Below are 13,494 nucleotides of genomic sequence, written 5' to 3' on the forward strand. Positions count from 1 at the left end.
CTAGCCATGCTCTCAAAATGGACCGCGACAAAACGCCCCGTTATGGATGATAAGCCCAAGAAACCAAGAAAATGCGTCGAGTAGACCATCAAGAAAGTGCATAAACCATGCCGCTCTACGCCGTTCGTTGCGTGCACTTCATGTAGAAGAGAAGAAAAAAGTACCAAGATTAGACATCTCAACCCGAGGACCGCCGGAAATGCCACCATTAAGCGCTGATAACCAAGCCACGAGGTATCTTTGTTGCTGTTGTTTGTTTGATTTTTGTTTTGCTTTGCTTTGTACTGCGAGGGAATCTGCTTCGAGCTGAAAATGGACGTCATGAGTATCGTTGGGTGCATTCGTGGGCCATTGAGGCCATGGTAGGGATGCGAGAAGTTGGGAGTTGATCGTATTAAGGTGGAAGCCGTATTACCATCCCTCTTCCTCATCGGATCCTGGAGAAAACTTGGGCATTCGCTTGAGTTGTGACAGGAGAGAATCAAGCTCAATCCAGTTGTCATCGTTTTCGGCAAACTTGCGGTGCTTGCGAGACAGAATGTGCTGGTCAAGTTAGCTTGTGTTTGCCATGATATAGTAGTCAAACTCACCTCGTCAAAGTCGCGGAACTTGTCCTGACAATTTTCACAGTAGCCAGGCTTAAGATCCCGCTTGCTCTTGAGGGACTGCTGTGTTTTCCGCTCCGTCTTTTGCTCCTCCTCTTGCACCTCAGCTGGTCGCGAGGTGTGTCGGCCCATCGTTGTCGATCTGCTAGATGCGACATCCATTGACACCTCGGCAAGGCGACGCGAGCTCACGTCGTGTGACGCAGGAGCCGCCTTTTGTAACACCTTTCGCTGCAGACCATGGACCTCTTTACTCGTTCCAGCCTTGGCTCCGTTCACACCTGATGTCGATGATACCATCTGAGACCGGATAGCGGAGGTGATGTTGGAGGGCTGAACACCTGAAGCCACGGGCTCTCCAGCAAAAAGCCTGCCGGTACCAGCACGGCCTGTAAAGGCATTCTGTCGGATGTCTGCCGGCTTCGACATGATCGCCTTGGGGTTGAACAGTTCGGTTGGCGTCACAGCCCGGGCCCTGTTCTGGGCATCCTCCATCTCTGTAAGTGTCCGCTTTCCTGTCACTGGCTTAGGCACTGGGATCTGCGGCGGTCGCAGAATGGGAACCGATTCCTCTCGCTTGACAGCCCGCGCCTTTTCTTGTTGCCGGCGGTGGTCCTTATCCGGGACATCGTGGTCCTCCACAAAAGGACATCGGCCGTTGCCAACGCTTCGGAACTGTGGCCACTCTCCATCGGCCTTGTTAGCCACCTTGGGGTACTCGCGAACCATGATAGGCTTGTGCTTCTCATCCATATCCCAGATATAGATGTGCGGGCCCTTGAAATAGCAAAGTTCTCGGTGAACTGCCGTGGGGTCACGGTCTGAAGGGCCATTCAGGCGCTCGTGGTGCAGCAGCTGGAGCAGGTTAGGCTCCCTCGAGTTGCTGTAGTGGCCTCGGGTGCTCGCGGATCTTGAGCTATACGAGCTACCAGTCTCTCCCTCAAGCAGAACTGACAGCATGTTCTGAAACTTGTCCAGCGACCAGATCTTCTTTCCCATCTCACGGGCCTTGTACAGAACATCGTTGTTCCTGGCACCCTTGGTACGCTTCGTGGGGTCATCCAGGTGCTGTGACCGTGAAGGTGCGTTCCGGAACTCAAAGAGAAGCTTCCGCCTGGCTTCTGTGTTGCGATCCAATAACGACGGGTTGATGGTCTGGGGCTGCTCCTCTGGCTCGTGATCATCATGACCATGGTCAGGCTCGGCCTCTGTCCTCTCAGGCGGGATCGATCGAGTAGTAACGACATGGGTGACGGCGATGGAGAAGAAGGGTTCTTGGCGCTAAAAAGAGTTAGGCAGGTCCGTGCAAAATGGTAGGTGACTTACAGCTCCAAGATAGGTAACTCGCTTTGTTAGTCTAGCACGAATATCATCCGGGATGCTTTCAAAGTAAAAGACCATCTTGGGGAACTTGGCACGGTGGTGCTTCTTCCATGCTTCCTTCTCAGTATCGATATCCCTCGACGACACAGCTCTTGAAGCTCGCTCCTTGACAGGAGGACGCGAGACGCCTCGCTGAACGAGGACAGTCCGTGATGCCCGAGTGGGAGAGCGTGCAGACCGTTGCACGCCATACTCGAGGACCTGCTTCTTCATGGGCGGAGGCTGTCCATAAGCCTCTTCACGCTGGACAGTGGCATGGGATCGCCTCGACTTGGCATATCCAGCCAATGCGGAAGCTCCCCGGAGGGGTGAATTGGCGACATTGGGGTTGTTTGTCAACGGGCCCCGTCTCGAGGACATGGCCGAGATGGGAGCAGGCGTCGGCGATACAGATATAGTTGCCATAAAAACTCGTCAACCTGCTCTGGAGATGAGGCGCCAGAGCAGAAGCGATGGGTAGCAAAAGCTCCTGTCCAAGCGTCGAAGCTGAAGAATTTGAAGGTATTGTTGATTATTTCGGTGTGCTGTGGTCTTGGTTGTGGTCGTGGTGAGGGGCTGGGACAGTACGCGACGCGGAGGTCAGACACGTCAAACAAGGACAAAATGTGGCGAGGAGCGGCGGGAATGGACGTTATCGATGCATCAGAGGACCAGGCTGCAGTGCAAAATACAAAGAGACAAACAAACAACAGAGTGAACAAGTCAAAGACGAGCAGGAAGCCAGAGATGCCGGGGCAGATGGTTGTGTTATTCGGACCTTTTGGCCGGGCTGGTTTTGCCTCGAGAGAAAGACAGGTGAGGGACCCGACCAGGTTGATTGATGACTGAGCAAGAGAGAGAGAAGCGTGCCCGCGGGTCGTGTTGTTGGAGACTCGCGCTTGGCACAACAGCGCTATGCCCGTCCTGGGCGGTGGTGCGGCCTCGCACGGCTGCTAAACGCGGCCTAGCAGGGCCTGCCTGGGGCCTCCCGGGGCCTTGCCCCCCAGCGGACGGCCTTCTGTGGCCTGCTGCGAGGCGCCGGGCCTCCACTGTCAAAAACACGCACGGCCCTAGCCCCAGGCGGCCACCCAGCAACCAGAGCCCGCGAAGCCAGAAACGGGAAATTGGGAGAGACGAGACCAAACAACAATTTCAGCCTCGTCCCGGAGACGGGGATTTTTCGCGAGACAGGGAATAAACAATGGAAGCTTGAGACATGCACAATCTTGAATGGGAATTCAGCAGAGGAATGAATGGGTTGGGAATGGCCTTGACTATGTTATGATGAAAACGTGGATGGACCCTTGTGTGTAGAGTAGGTATCTACTGTAGGTAATAATTGAGGCGTTGAAACATCTTTAGCCTCACTCATCAGGTTTTCCTGCATCCCGTCTGCACCTCACCATCCAGCCTCGGCCCAGACTGGTCACCAACATTGGTCATTGACGTCAATTGCACGGCCAATTGCTGGTAAGGGCTAAATTCCTAGTCTTCTACTAATGCTAATCCTCCTGTAGACGTCAATATGAAGCTCCTTCGAGCTCCATTCCGGAGCCTCGATTTGCCCCTCCGAGTCGCCTCCAAACAAACAATATCAACAACATCCGTACTCCATCAGACCTATACCTCGTCCCTCGTTCGCCAGCCCGTCATCCGCCGTACCTATGCCTCCGTCTCCGCCGCCGAGCTCCGCTTCGGACAACCCGTCCACGAAACCCATCCTCACATCCTAAAACCAGGCGAGCTCACGCCCGGCATCACGGCTCAAGAGTATGCCGACCGCCGGGCTGCCCTCGCCCATGCCATGACGGATGGGAGCGTGGCTGTCCTCCATGCTGCATCCCTCCAGTACAAATCGGGCGCCGTCTTCCACCCCTACCGGCAAGAGTCCAACTTTTTATATCTCACCGGCTGGCTCGAGGGTGACGCAATTGCCGTCATTCAAAAGACTGGTCCCCAATATGGCGACTACAGTTTCAGTCTCTTTGTCAAGCCAAAGAACCCTCGAGAGGAGCAATGGAATGGCTACCGCAACGGCGTCGAAGCTGCCCGAGATGTCTTTAATGCCGACGAGGCTCATTCCATAGATATGGCAGAGACTCTCCTCCCCAAGATATTCGAGTCTGCAAAGCTTGTCTATGCCGACTTTCAACCTCCAAAGGGCAGCATCGCCGCGACGGCCCAATGGCTATGGCGATTTTTCTCTGGCAGAGAGTCTCGTCCAGCGCGGACACCCCTCTTCTCTGTCATGAACAAGCTGCGAGTCATCAAGAGTCCGGCCGAGGTCGCCAACATGCGTCTTGCAGGTCAGATCTCGGGCCGTGTTATTACAGATGCCATGCGAAGGCCTTGGAAGCGAGAAAAGGATTTACACTTATTCCTTGACTACGAGTTTGCTATGAATGGTTGCGATGGCCCAGCATACATTCCCGTGGTAGCTGGCGGCGAGCGGGCAAACTGCATCCACTACACTGTTAACAACAGCACATTCCGTGAAGACGAGTTCATTCTCATCGACGCCGGCGGTGAGTATGGCACGTACATCACCGACATATCCCGCACATGGCCTGCATCTGGCCGCTTCACCCCCGCTCAGCGCGACCTGTACGAGGCCGTCCTCAAGGTCCAGCGCACCAGCGTCTCACTCTGCCGTGAGAGCGCACGCGTCTCTCTCGAAGATATCCATAACATCACGGCCCGCGGCCTCGTTGATCAGCTGCGTAGTATCGGCTTTGATGTTTCCATGAGCAACATTGACCAGCTCTTCCCCCACCACGTCGGACACTACATCGGCCTCGATGTGCACGACTGCCCTGGCTACAGCCGGCGAGAGACCCTCCGGCAGGGCCACTGTGTAACCATCGAACCGGGTGTTTATGTACCCAACGATGACCGGTGGCCGGCTGCCTTTAGAGGTATGGGCGTGCGGATCGAGGACAGCGTTTGTGTAGACGATGATTCGCCCTACATCCTGTCCACAGAGGCGGTGAAGGAAGTGGCCGACATTGAAGCATTGCGATAACACTTGACTGTACACTAGCTATAGACGATAGACCAGCATACTCCATAAGTGTACAATACCAATGTGACCATGACGGCTGTTGCGCCCACGACCCACCCGAATTTTGTTGCTATGCCTACCTTTGTTATCGGCTGAATACAGCAACAAAACCGCGTTCAGTTCATGGTCGGGGATCATGGATCAAGCCACAACCCGATGCAGGTGAAATTAGATGCATGGAGTGGTCCGTCCTCAGGCTGTCTGGTAAGCGATGGTTAGGGTAGCACTCACCTGGTCGACCTGGCCTGGTCGTATAACTCGGCCTTGGTTTCGTTTCTCAAAAACAAATCACAACAAACAAGCCCATGCCATGCATATGCCAGCCATACCATGACATGGCATGCATTCGTCCATCTCTGAAGCCATGGCGTTCATATCTGAAGACCATGCGTTCACGTATGCAAGCGCACGCGACAGTCGGGTTGACGCAGAAAACAGGATGAGCAGTGAAGTGTGTACAGCACGATTCATCTCTGGGGTATATTTATACAGTCCCAAGCAAGCACACTTGGAAAAAAAAACAATGTCTATTTCAGCAGAATCCTCTCGGGTCGAAGAGCGTCCGGCTGTGGTTGGGCATCAGGAATGGCTGTCTAGCCGAAGCACTGAGAAGCTGCTCAAATGCTTGTAGACGCCGTGCCAGCTCTTGGTGCTCCTTCATGATGGCCTTGTTGCGCCGTTCTAAGTATTGAATATATTCGGTTGCCTTTGTCAAGACGGTGCCCTGCGGAATGTCAGTCGTCGAGCTGTGTAGAGTAGAGTGCATTGCCACTGACCTTGCTCACTTTGGGCGCTCGTTGTGAATTTCCCTCGCCCTCGTCGATTCCATCCTCCGGTATCGACTGCAGGGCGGGTACAGCGTTGCGGAGTTCGGCGATCTTGTCTTTGAGATTCGTTCGATACTTTCGCTCAATGTCGTTATGAGCTGTCCGATCTCCAGACTTCATCTTATCTTTGCCCTTGTCAGTGGTATCTGTATTGGAGCGATGGAGCTGCGGTCTGGAGGAACTGAGAGCAGTACCCGTCTCACTCGATGCCTCTGTCTTAATATCCTGGTTTCGGGACGGAGCCTTTGTGCTGTCAGCAGGTGTTGGCGTCTGCTTCTGGCTCTGTTCCCCAGGCGTTCCCAGGATAGAGTCGATGCTCGCGTTGAACTCGGGCGGAAGACCTGAGCCCAGCCCAGCCCCGAATCCAAGCCCGAAACCACTGGGAGGCATAAAGCTGGCCGGTGTCCGACCAGTGTTCATGGCGATGGCGAGAAGTCGCCGTTGCTCGTCATTGCTCAGAACCTGGTTGCCAACTCCGGGCATTGTCTGCCCGTATCCTGCCGTGCTCATGCCCCCAGGGCTTTCTCCTACACCAAAGTTCGGCTCCATCCGCAGTCCGGGCTCGGGCTTTTCCCAGCTGAGGGGCGTCGAGTAGAGACCCTCCCTTGGTGGGACCTCTGGTGGCGGCATCGTCTCAATCTTGGACAAGTGCTCCTCCAGACTCATCGAATCAAAACCTTCTTCATCTTCGGACAGTGCATTATCTAGAGCGTTGTCATCAAAATAATCGTTCCCCTTAAACGGGGGGGCGGTCGCGTAGATGCCAGTTCCGAGACCTGGCGTCGTGGAGCTTGATCCAAACCCCGGGCTTGTCGAATCATCAGCCTCCTAATTCATCATTAACGACTTGAAACATACCGGGTAGTGCTGGTGTTGTTCATCATGTCATATCGCTTCGAAAAGTCAATCTCATAACTTCCTGTCCTCTCGGCCTCATCATCATCAAACTGGATCCAGTAATCGAGCGACTCAAGCGCCGACTCTGTGTCGACCTTGGTGCGCTTTCTATCGTGTGCATCCCTTTTCCTTGGGTGAGTCCGCGGGTGACCCCTGGTAGGTAAGACGGTCTTATGTTGGGTGTAGGGTGATGGCATGGGGGCTTGTGTGAATGTGATGTCGGAAGGGGCAGACGATTGGTGGTCGTAAGAGGAAACCGGTCCCCCTTGAGGACCAGATGTCCTGTCGACCATGTCGCCTTCTAAAGGTCTCCATGGCGAGGGTTCTTGTTGTTGCTGCTGCTGCTGAGAGATGGCGCCGGTTGACGACTCGGCGTTCTGGTCCACGGGGTTGAGTGTCTGGTTGTTGGGCACCGAGAAAAAGCTGAGGAGATTGGGATCCATTGCTAACACGGCATCCCGGCCTGGTGGCCTTAATCGTCGAGGACGTGGGATCTCGTGTCAGCGGCCCAGGCAAATTTAGGCCGGCTCAATTCGCGGCGACGGTGTCGAGGAAGACGTGAGGTCGGGTCGATGCTGTTCACGACAGCCAAGTCATTCGAGGGGTTCGGGTAATCGCAAGGTCGTCGCGATGGTGTCGAGGGGTGCCGAGGGCGTTGGTGCGTCAACGGCAACAGAGGCGGGGCGATCCAGGTGGTGGTTGTGGTGATAGCCTCGCAAAAGCAATGAGACGATGCAAAGATTTCTCAAGTCTGACGGCGACGGGTGAGGATGACGCCGGAGATGCAGTCCAGAGATAGGAAACCGGGGACGGGACGATACACGATGGCGTGGTGGGGTGTCGTCGAGATTGAGGCCAGATCCAAGAGCTTAACGACGGGACACGAGTCTGGAGCGGAGAGGAGAGCGAGCGAGCGGGAGAGATGAGATGGATGGATGCGACGACGGAGATGGGTCGACAGAGGCGGCGATGGCCAGGGCGGACGTGCCAGGGCGGAGGATTGCTGGTGGGATTCGCTGTAGATTTGATGAGGAGGTCGAGCTTTGACTCGGGCCTGGTGCTGGTGGATGCTCGTGCTGCGGTGCGGTGCGGGCTCTAGCCACAGTTACCAGTAACGGAGGCGGCAGTATCGCAGGAGTAAAAGTCGGGCGCAACGGCGAGCAGGTTGCTAGACGTTGGACGAGGGAGTGAAGGGTTTTACGGGGAGAGAGGCATCAGTCGACAGGACGAGCGGACGGATGCGGCTCCCAATTCGTTGGTTCGACAGCCCAGGCCCAGGCTGCGCGGGGACGGGGAACTGGGAGTCAATCCTGAGACTGCTTGGGATTGGGACAGGACACGACAGGATAGTCAAGGAAAACCCGGATTTGCCGTCTTGTGTGTCGTCGTATTCACCGCAGTCGAATTTTTCCCTCTGCGGCTGATGCTTGGGGGGCGATTGACGGATTTCCCTCGCGATTGAGTTGTTGCTTTTGGGCACCGGGTATGTGACCTGTGAGTGCTGAGGCACACTGGCGACAATGCCGACCACAGACAAAGACGCCTTTTTTTTTCCCCTTCACCTGGTTCTGCAGGCGAGAAGCGAGACGCAGCGCACAAGGGATGGGGGCCTCTCCCACTGCCGGTGGACGTCGTGATGGATGTTTGTCGGCCGCAATGGCGTGACTTTTACCTCGACGAGGCCCGTCTTTTGCGGTTCCAGCTCCAGGGGCCCTGGAGACCCCGGGAGCGCTGGGCCGCTGGCGTAGCAGAAAATGTCCACTCGCTGGCCGACATCGTATGATGGGCAAGGCTGAGGAGGGGAATTGTACGATGGCCAAGCCCCGCGTCCATTGGCTGACTCGCGCCGACCCGGCGCCGCTCCTGTCATTGGCCCGAGAGGCTTGCTGATGGCTGTCATTCGCTGTTGTTTAAATGTTTGGAGAATGTCAGACGTCCAAGGTTTGCTGCTATTCGTCTGGACGTGCTGACCTGCGCGAGGGATCCCTGCTCAGCGTCAAAGCCCGCGCGTCACGTGCCCCTGATTTCTCTCCCTACTTCTCTAGCGGCCCCTGTCATTCACCTAGTCAGCCAATCTCTCCACTTCAAACCGCGGCCTACAACAGTGCTGCAAGGTCTTGGCAACGGTTTTCCTGCGACACAAATCTTCAGCCTCGTGCTAGCGACTCGAGCCCAAGCTTCTCGGCTCAGCTGCCAGGCTCTAGCCCCCGTCGAGACCACTAAAGGCTTATGGGGTGGGCCTCTCAAGCTGCGGTTGGTTGGCCGGCTCCCCCTCATGCCATCCCTCATGGAACCTATCCCGCTGTCTTCCCTGTTGTTCAGCTGTTTTTGTTTCTCCTCGCCTCCTTTCCTCTTTGGGAAGATGGGATGCGCCGCACAGGACTCTCATGCACAAGCACAGCACAAGCCATTGCCCGTGCAACGAACTGCATCCGTGCCTTGCTTTTGGTCAATAGCGTACAAAGGGAGTATATCTTCTACCACGTAGTAGTGAAGGGTCACTGGGTTGATTTACTAGTTACCCTGCACTGCACGGGTAATGACACGGGTAGTGAGGCTGGTGACCGACGCAAACACTGCTTCATCTGGTGTTGAATAGCTATTGACAGACAGTCTAGGTTCCTATTCAGCTCCCAGTTTTCTCGTGCCTCGAGGTGCTTCAATATGTCCTCGAATGTGTATATCTAGGGCTCTCTCGCCTGCAGGGTGAGGAGCAGGTTCAACGACTCAGTCCAAATACAGAAGCCCATCAGACAACAGTCTCAATTACAAGATGGTGGGCATCGTTCAACTCACCGCAGCGGTTTCTGCTGCCGCCGGGGTCGCATATGCTGCTACGCCAATCGAATTGTCACATCCTCACTGTGATCAGTTCGTTTACGGGCAGAGCTGCCAGGAGTTCACCAGCACCTTTGGGCTCAGTCAACAGGCATTCCTGAACATGAATCCGAGTATCAACCCTACCAGTTGCAACCAACTCCTCGGGTCATGGTACTGCGTCAGGACAAGAGCTCGCGGAGCACCCATCAGCACGCCCACGCCAACGAGTGGAAGCTTCTTTGATAACTGCGCCAAGTTCGCTATGGGCTTTCCAACACCAGGAACATGCGGGAAAATAGCCGATGCCTTTGGACTGTCTCATTCAGATTGGATACACGTGAACCCAGACACCCATTTCGGCCTCGCTTGGCGATGCGAGCTCCTAAGAAATGTGTATTGGTGCGTGGAGCTAATCCAAGACACTCCTCTGCCTCCGCCTCGCATTACCACGACGACTGCTGCTCCTAGTACTACCAAGCCCAAGACGACCACAACGAAGCGCAAGACAACCTCGACCAGACGTCCCAGGCTCCACAAGGATTAGGCTGGATGAAGATACGGAGTAGCTTCTAGGTGGTTGTGGTCACGGCATCGGAAAGGTCAAAAACAACAAAGGGCATTTTCTTCTGTCATTCTTTCATAGATATCGCGTCTACCATTCATAACTCGTCACTCTCCTTTGTGGTGGCATTTATCTCGTCAATTTAAATATTCAGCCCTGAACGCCGTAATTCATCATATCCTCGTGACAATTTACCCTTGCTCTCCCTCACCTGGCAACCCATGGCTTGGGGAGATTCTCCTTTCGTACACAGTCTGGGCAGCTTTCCATGACGTAGAGAATATCGTGTTTATGCGACGGGCCTTTACACCCGTTGAGAGCACGGGGGCACCATCTGATGTTGAAGAAGCCGACATGTCCGCACGCAAACTGTCGGTCTACCTGCACGCACATGCTGTCTATATCTGGTGCGTCTAGATTCGAGTCTGTAGTTGTAATTGTTTAAAACTTGGTATTTCTATTACGAGGTAAGAAGTCGGTTTGGCCTTTGACGGTGCTGTTATACCTGGAGAATACTGGACAGTCACCAACGGCACCGCTCCGTGATGAGCCATCCGTATGGCGGTTCAGTGAATTTGCACGGCACGGGGGCTGTCTAATAACAGCACACACACGGCCGGCTCGTTAATTGCTGAGGCGAGCTGTGTGAAGCGACGATCGCAGAGTATGCGGTAGAGCCTCAAAGAAAGCCAGGACGTTGAAACGGTCAACGGTCGGTGAAGCGCGCCGGAAAGGAAAAAGAAAAAAAAAGGAAACGGCGAATCAACGGCCGCCAGAAGAACAAGCGCCAACCAGCGACCGGTACCCAGATCCGATGCAACCTCGGGGATACAGACAAGGTTCTGCCAGTCAAGGGGCCTTGGGAAAGGCCTCAGGGAAGACTGCCTTGGATGGCGCGCAGCATGACGTTGGTTCTGTGCACGGCTGCAGTTCGCCGCCGTCTAGATTAAGCAATAGTTTGATATTTTGCGCCCCACGAGGGCAGTTCATGTTTTTTTCTTCTTCTTCAGACGGTTCTGAATGTCGTCACAGTCTCGCTTTGTCGGTGGGGACCGCCGCATGTAAAAACCGTACGATCGGCTTTGTTGACCCTCCCGATCTCGACCGGGGGACGGGACCGCGGAGGTGTACGGGCAATTAGGAATTGACTCGGATGATTTACGGACTCTTTTGACCAATCGGCGGGGGAAGGTTATATAGCCCTATCGTGGAAATTAACTGCTTGATAATATCGGCGACCTCCAAGAAAGGACGTCGGTGTAAGCCGGCGACCGCTTGAACGTGATCTGGGCGATTGTGGAAGATGCTGAATGTCTGTTCCATCCAATCTGTGGGATTCTCAACTGGGGAATTATATGTGCCTAGTAAGACGACTATTTTCCCAATATTGTCATAATATTATTGTCCCTAAATAGCCAGCACAATACCTCAAGGAGCAACTGGTTGTAAACTCACTTACCCTAAGACCCTGTACCACCAGATCAGGCCCATTCACTAGATTTCTTTGCTATCTTCCGTATCTAAAAAGCCATTTGAATAACCGGTGTAGAAGACATGGTATTCCAGCAAGTAAAACTGGTAGTGTCTGTGTGCTTGTGGTACTGTGAGGACTGGCCATCTTTGCACTGATCGGGAGCACAAGCAGTCTCAATGAAGTTACTGGCTAGCCCTGAGGAGTTGGGCGATGTGTATCACTTATGATCTGAGTGTGGTTGCTTGTTGCCCTTTTTGTTCATTTGAATGGTGATTCAGTCATTCAACTCGACCGATTTGATCAGTGTCATCCTATCAAGAGGACTGATAGGATGATCTACGACTTTGGGATTATACCTATCTTAAATTGAATCTATGGATATCACTTAATACGATGGAAACAAAAATAGGCCATTATATAGCCGCATTGGAGTGGGTGAGGAGTGACAGGGTGTTGACAGTACCGAAGCGTGCGAGATGGGAGCTCCAAGCCTCAAGATGAAAGGTATTTCTGCCACAAACTTTGTCCATTTGGAATTGAATTATTTCACATACGAGCCTCTGATTTCCGTTCTCTCGCTTAAAGATCGGGCACATGCTTGAAGCTCTAATTGTGTTCGTGGGCAGGCTTTTTTTCTGCCGCCTGTTTGGGGAACAGCCGCCTTTCGTGCCTTCCGCACACTCATCTGCACTCTACCTCATCTCCCACCTCCACCAAACACTCACTCGCATTTCTTCTTTTCCACCAAACTCAAGCATCAGACCGCCTTTGATTTCCAAACAATATTCACTGGCAGGCCAGTGACGACATCACGTCACTGCTGGGCGCCCCCTTTCCCCCAGGTTGACTCTCAACATGTTGTTCGAGATGAGCAGAGTCTTTCTTTGGGTGTTCCTCCTTCTTGCTTCCTTCACACAGGAGGGACATGGATTTTCGTGGAGGACCCAGAGGCATACTGGTGGTAGGTTGCATTCCCCCTTCGAGTTTGAAGCTGACCATGATAGGTGATGGCATCTCCATTCAGCACCGGCAAGTCAGTGCCGACAGACCACTCCAACGCCAGCCTGAAAGGCTTTCTACCACGTACACTACTGCTCTTGAAGAACTACAAGAGCTAGAGTCGGAGCCTCTGTGCCATCGGATTGCCGCGCGTTTGCTGGTCAACAACTGTCACCTCCTCGACGGTCAGGATGAAGCCACCATTCACATCGACAGTGGACGAGCAGCCCGAGATTTTGTCGACTCTTATGCGGCGAGCCTTGCTATCTGCGACTTGGAAAGAGGTAGCTTCATGATTCCTTCGACGTGCTCCAAATTCCGAGAGTCGACTCTGGCATCCCTGCCTGTCCCAGCGGTCCCTCAACTCCATGTTTCGACGGTCGAGATTGACGACTGCCTCGAGGGGCTTGCCCAGTCGGACTCTGCTTGGAATACCTGGGTGAGCTATCGACATAAAGCATTGCGGTTCTGTGAAGCTGCTAGAGCAGATCACGACAAAGGTTAGTCGCCCCGCGAAAGGAGAAGACGATGCTCACCAAAATCCAGCCGAGAACCTCCATCTCTACCAGCGAATCACCAAGATCCTCGAGACAATGACGAACAAGATTGAGATCGAGATGGAAGAACGCTTACAGTCGCTCAATCGCGCATTCCTCGCTGCGAGTGATTCAGTTGAGAATCTCGGCCCCCAGGTTCAGCGCCTGCGATCAGAACTAGCACTCGCCAGTGACGTTCTCCGAGAGCGGCTGGGTCAAGTTGCACAGGTAAGATATCAACCACCCTTCACTTCTCAGCTAACGTGATCAGGAATCAGGAGATACGGTCAGAAGCGGGCTCGAAGACGCCAGAAGCCTGCACCAGCTCATCACGATGCTGATCCGCACAAC

At 54.1% G+C, this 13,494-nt stretch overlaps 4 protein-coding genes across 4 annotated transcripts; 2 read left to right on the plus strand and 2 right to left on the minus strand.

Moving 5' to 3' along the window:
• Positions 1 to 411: 411 nt before the first annotated feature.
• Positions 412 to 2,348, minus strand: LRP88_13273 (protein serine/threonine kinase activating protein DBF4; the record flags this gene model as incomplete). Its single annotated transcript, XM_083249648.1, has 3 exons — positions 412 to 543; positions 591 to 1,820; positions 1,932 to 2,348. The coding sequence occupies 3 exons, from the start codon at positions 2,346 to 2,348 to the stop codon at positions 412 to 414; spliced, it is 1,779 nt and encodes a 592-aa protein (XP_083093982.1).
• Positions 2,349 to 3,492: 1,144 nt separating this feature from the next.
• On the plus strand, positions 3,493 to 4,989 carry LRP88_13274 (aminopeptidase; the record flags this gene model as incomplete). The annotated part of the gene is made up of 1 exon (XM_083249649.1): positions 3,493 to 4,989. One exon carries the CDS (start codon positions 3,493 to 3,495, stop codon positions 4,987 to 4,989), a length of 1,497 nt encoding a protein of 498 aa, XP_083093983.1.
• Positions 4,990 to 5,560: 571 nt separating this feature from the next.
• Positions 5,561 to 7,195, minus strand: LRP88_13275 (helix-loop-helix DNA-binding domain-containing protein; the record flags this gene model as incomplete). Its single annotated transcript, XM_083249650.1, has 3 exons — positions 5,561 to 5,752; positions 5,805 to 6,663; positions 6,714 to 7,195. 3 exons carry the CDS (start codon positions 7,193 to 7,195, stop codon positions 5,561 to 5,563), a joined length of 1,533 nt encoding a protein of 510 aa, XP_083093984.1.
• A 5,410-nt stretch (positions 7,196 to 12,605) lies between these two features.
• Positions 12,606 to 13,217, plus strand: LRP88_13276 (uncharacterized protein; the record flags this gene model as incomplete). Its single annotated transcript, XM_083249651.1, has 2 exons — positions 12,606 to 13,107; positions 13,159 to 13,217. The coding sequence occupies 2 exons, from the start codon at positions 12,606 to 12,608 to the stop codon at positions 13,215 to 13,217; spliced, it is 561 nt and encodes a 186-aa protein (XP_083093985.1).
• Between the last annotated feature and the right edge of the window lie 277 nt (positions 13,218 to 13,494).

The sequence above is a fragment of the Fusarium phalaenopsidis genome (assembly GCF_050370095.1).
Source record: "Fusarium phalaenopsidis strain FUZ10S chromosome Unknown contig_32332, whole genome shotgun sequence".
Lineage (NCBI taxonomy): Eukaryota > Fungi > Ascomycota > Sordariomycetes > Hypocreales > Nectriaceae > Fusarium > Fusarium phalaenopsidis.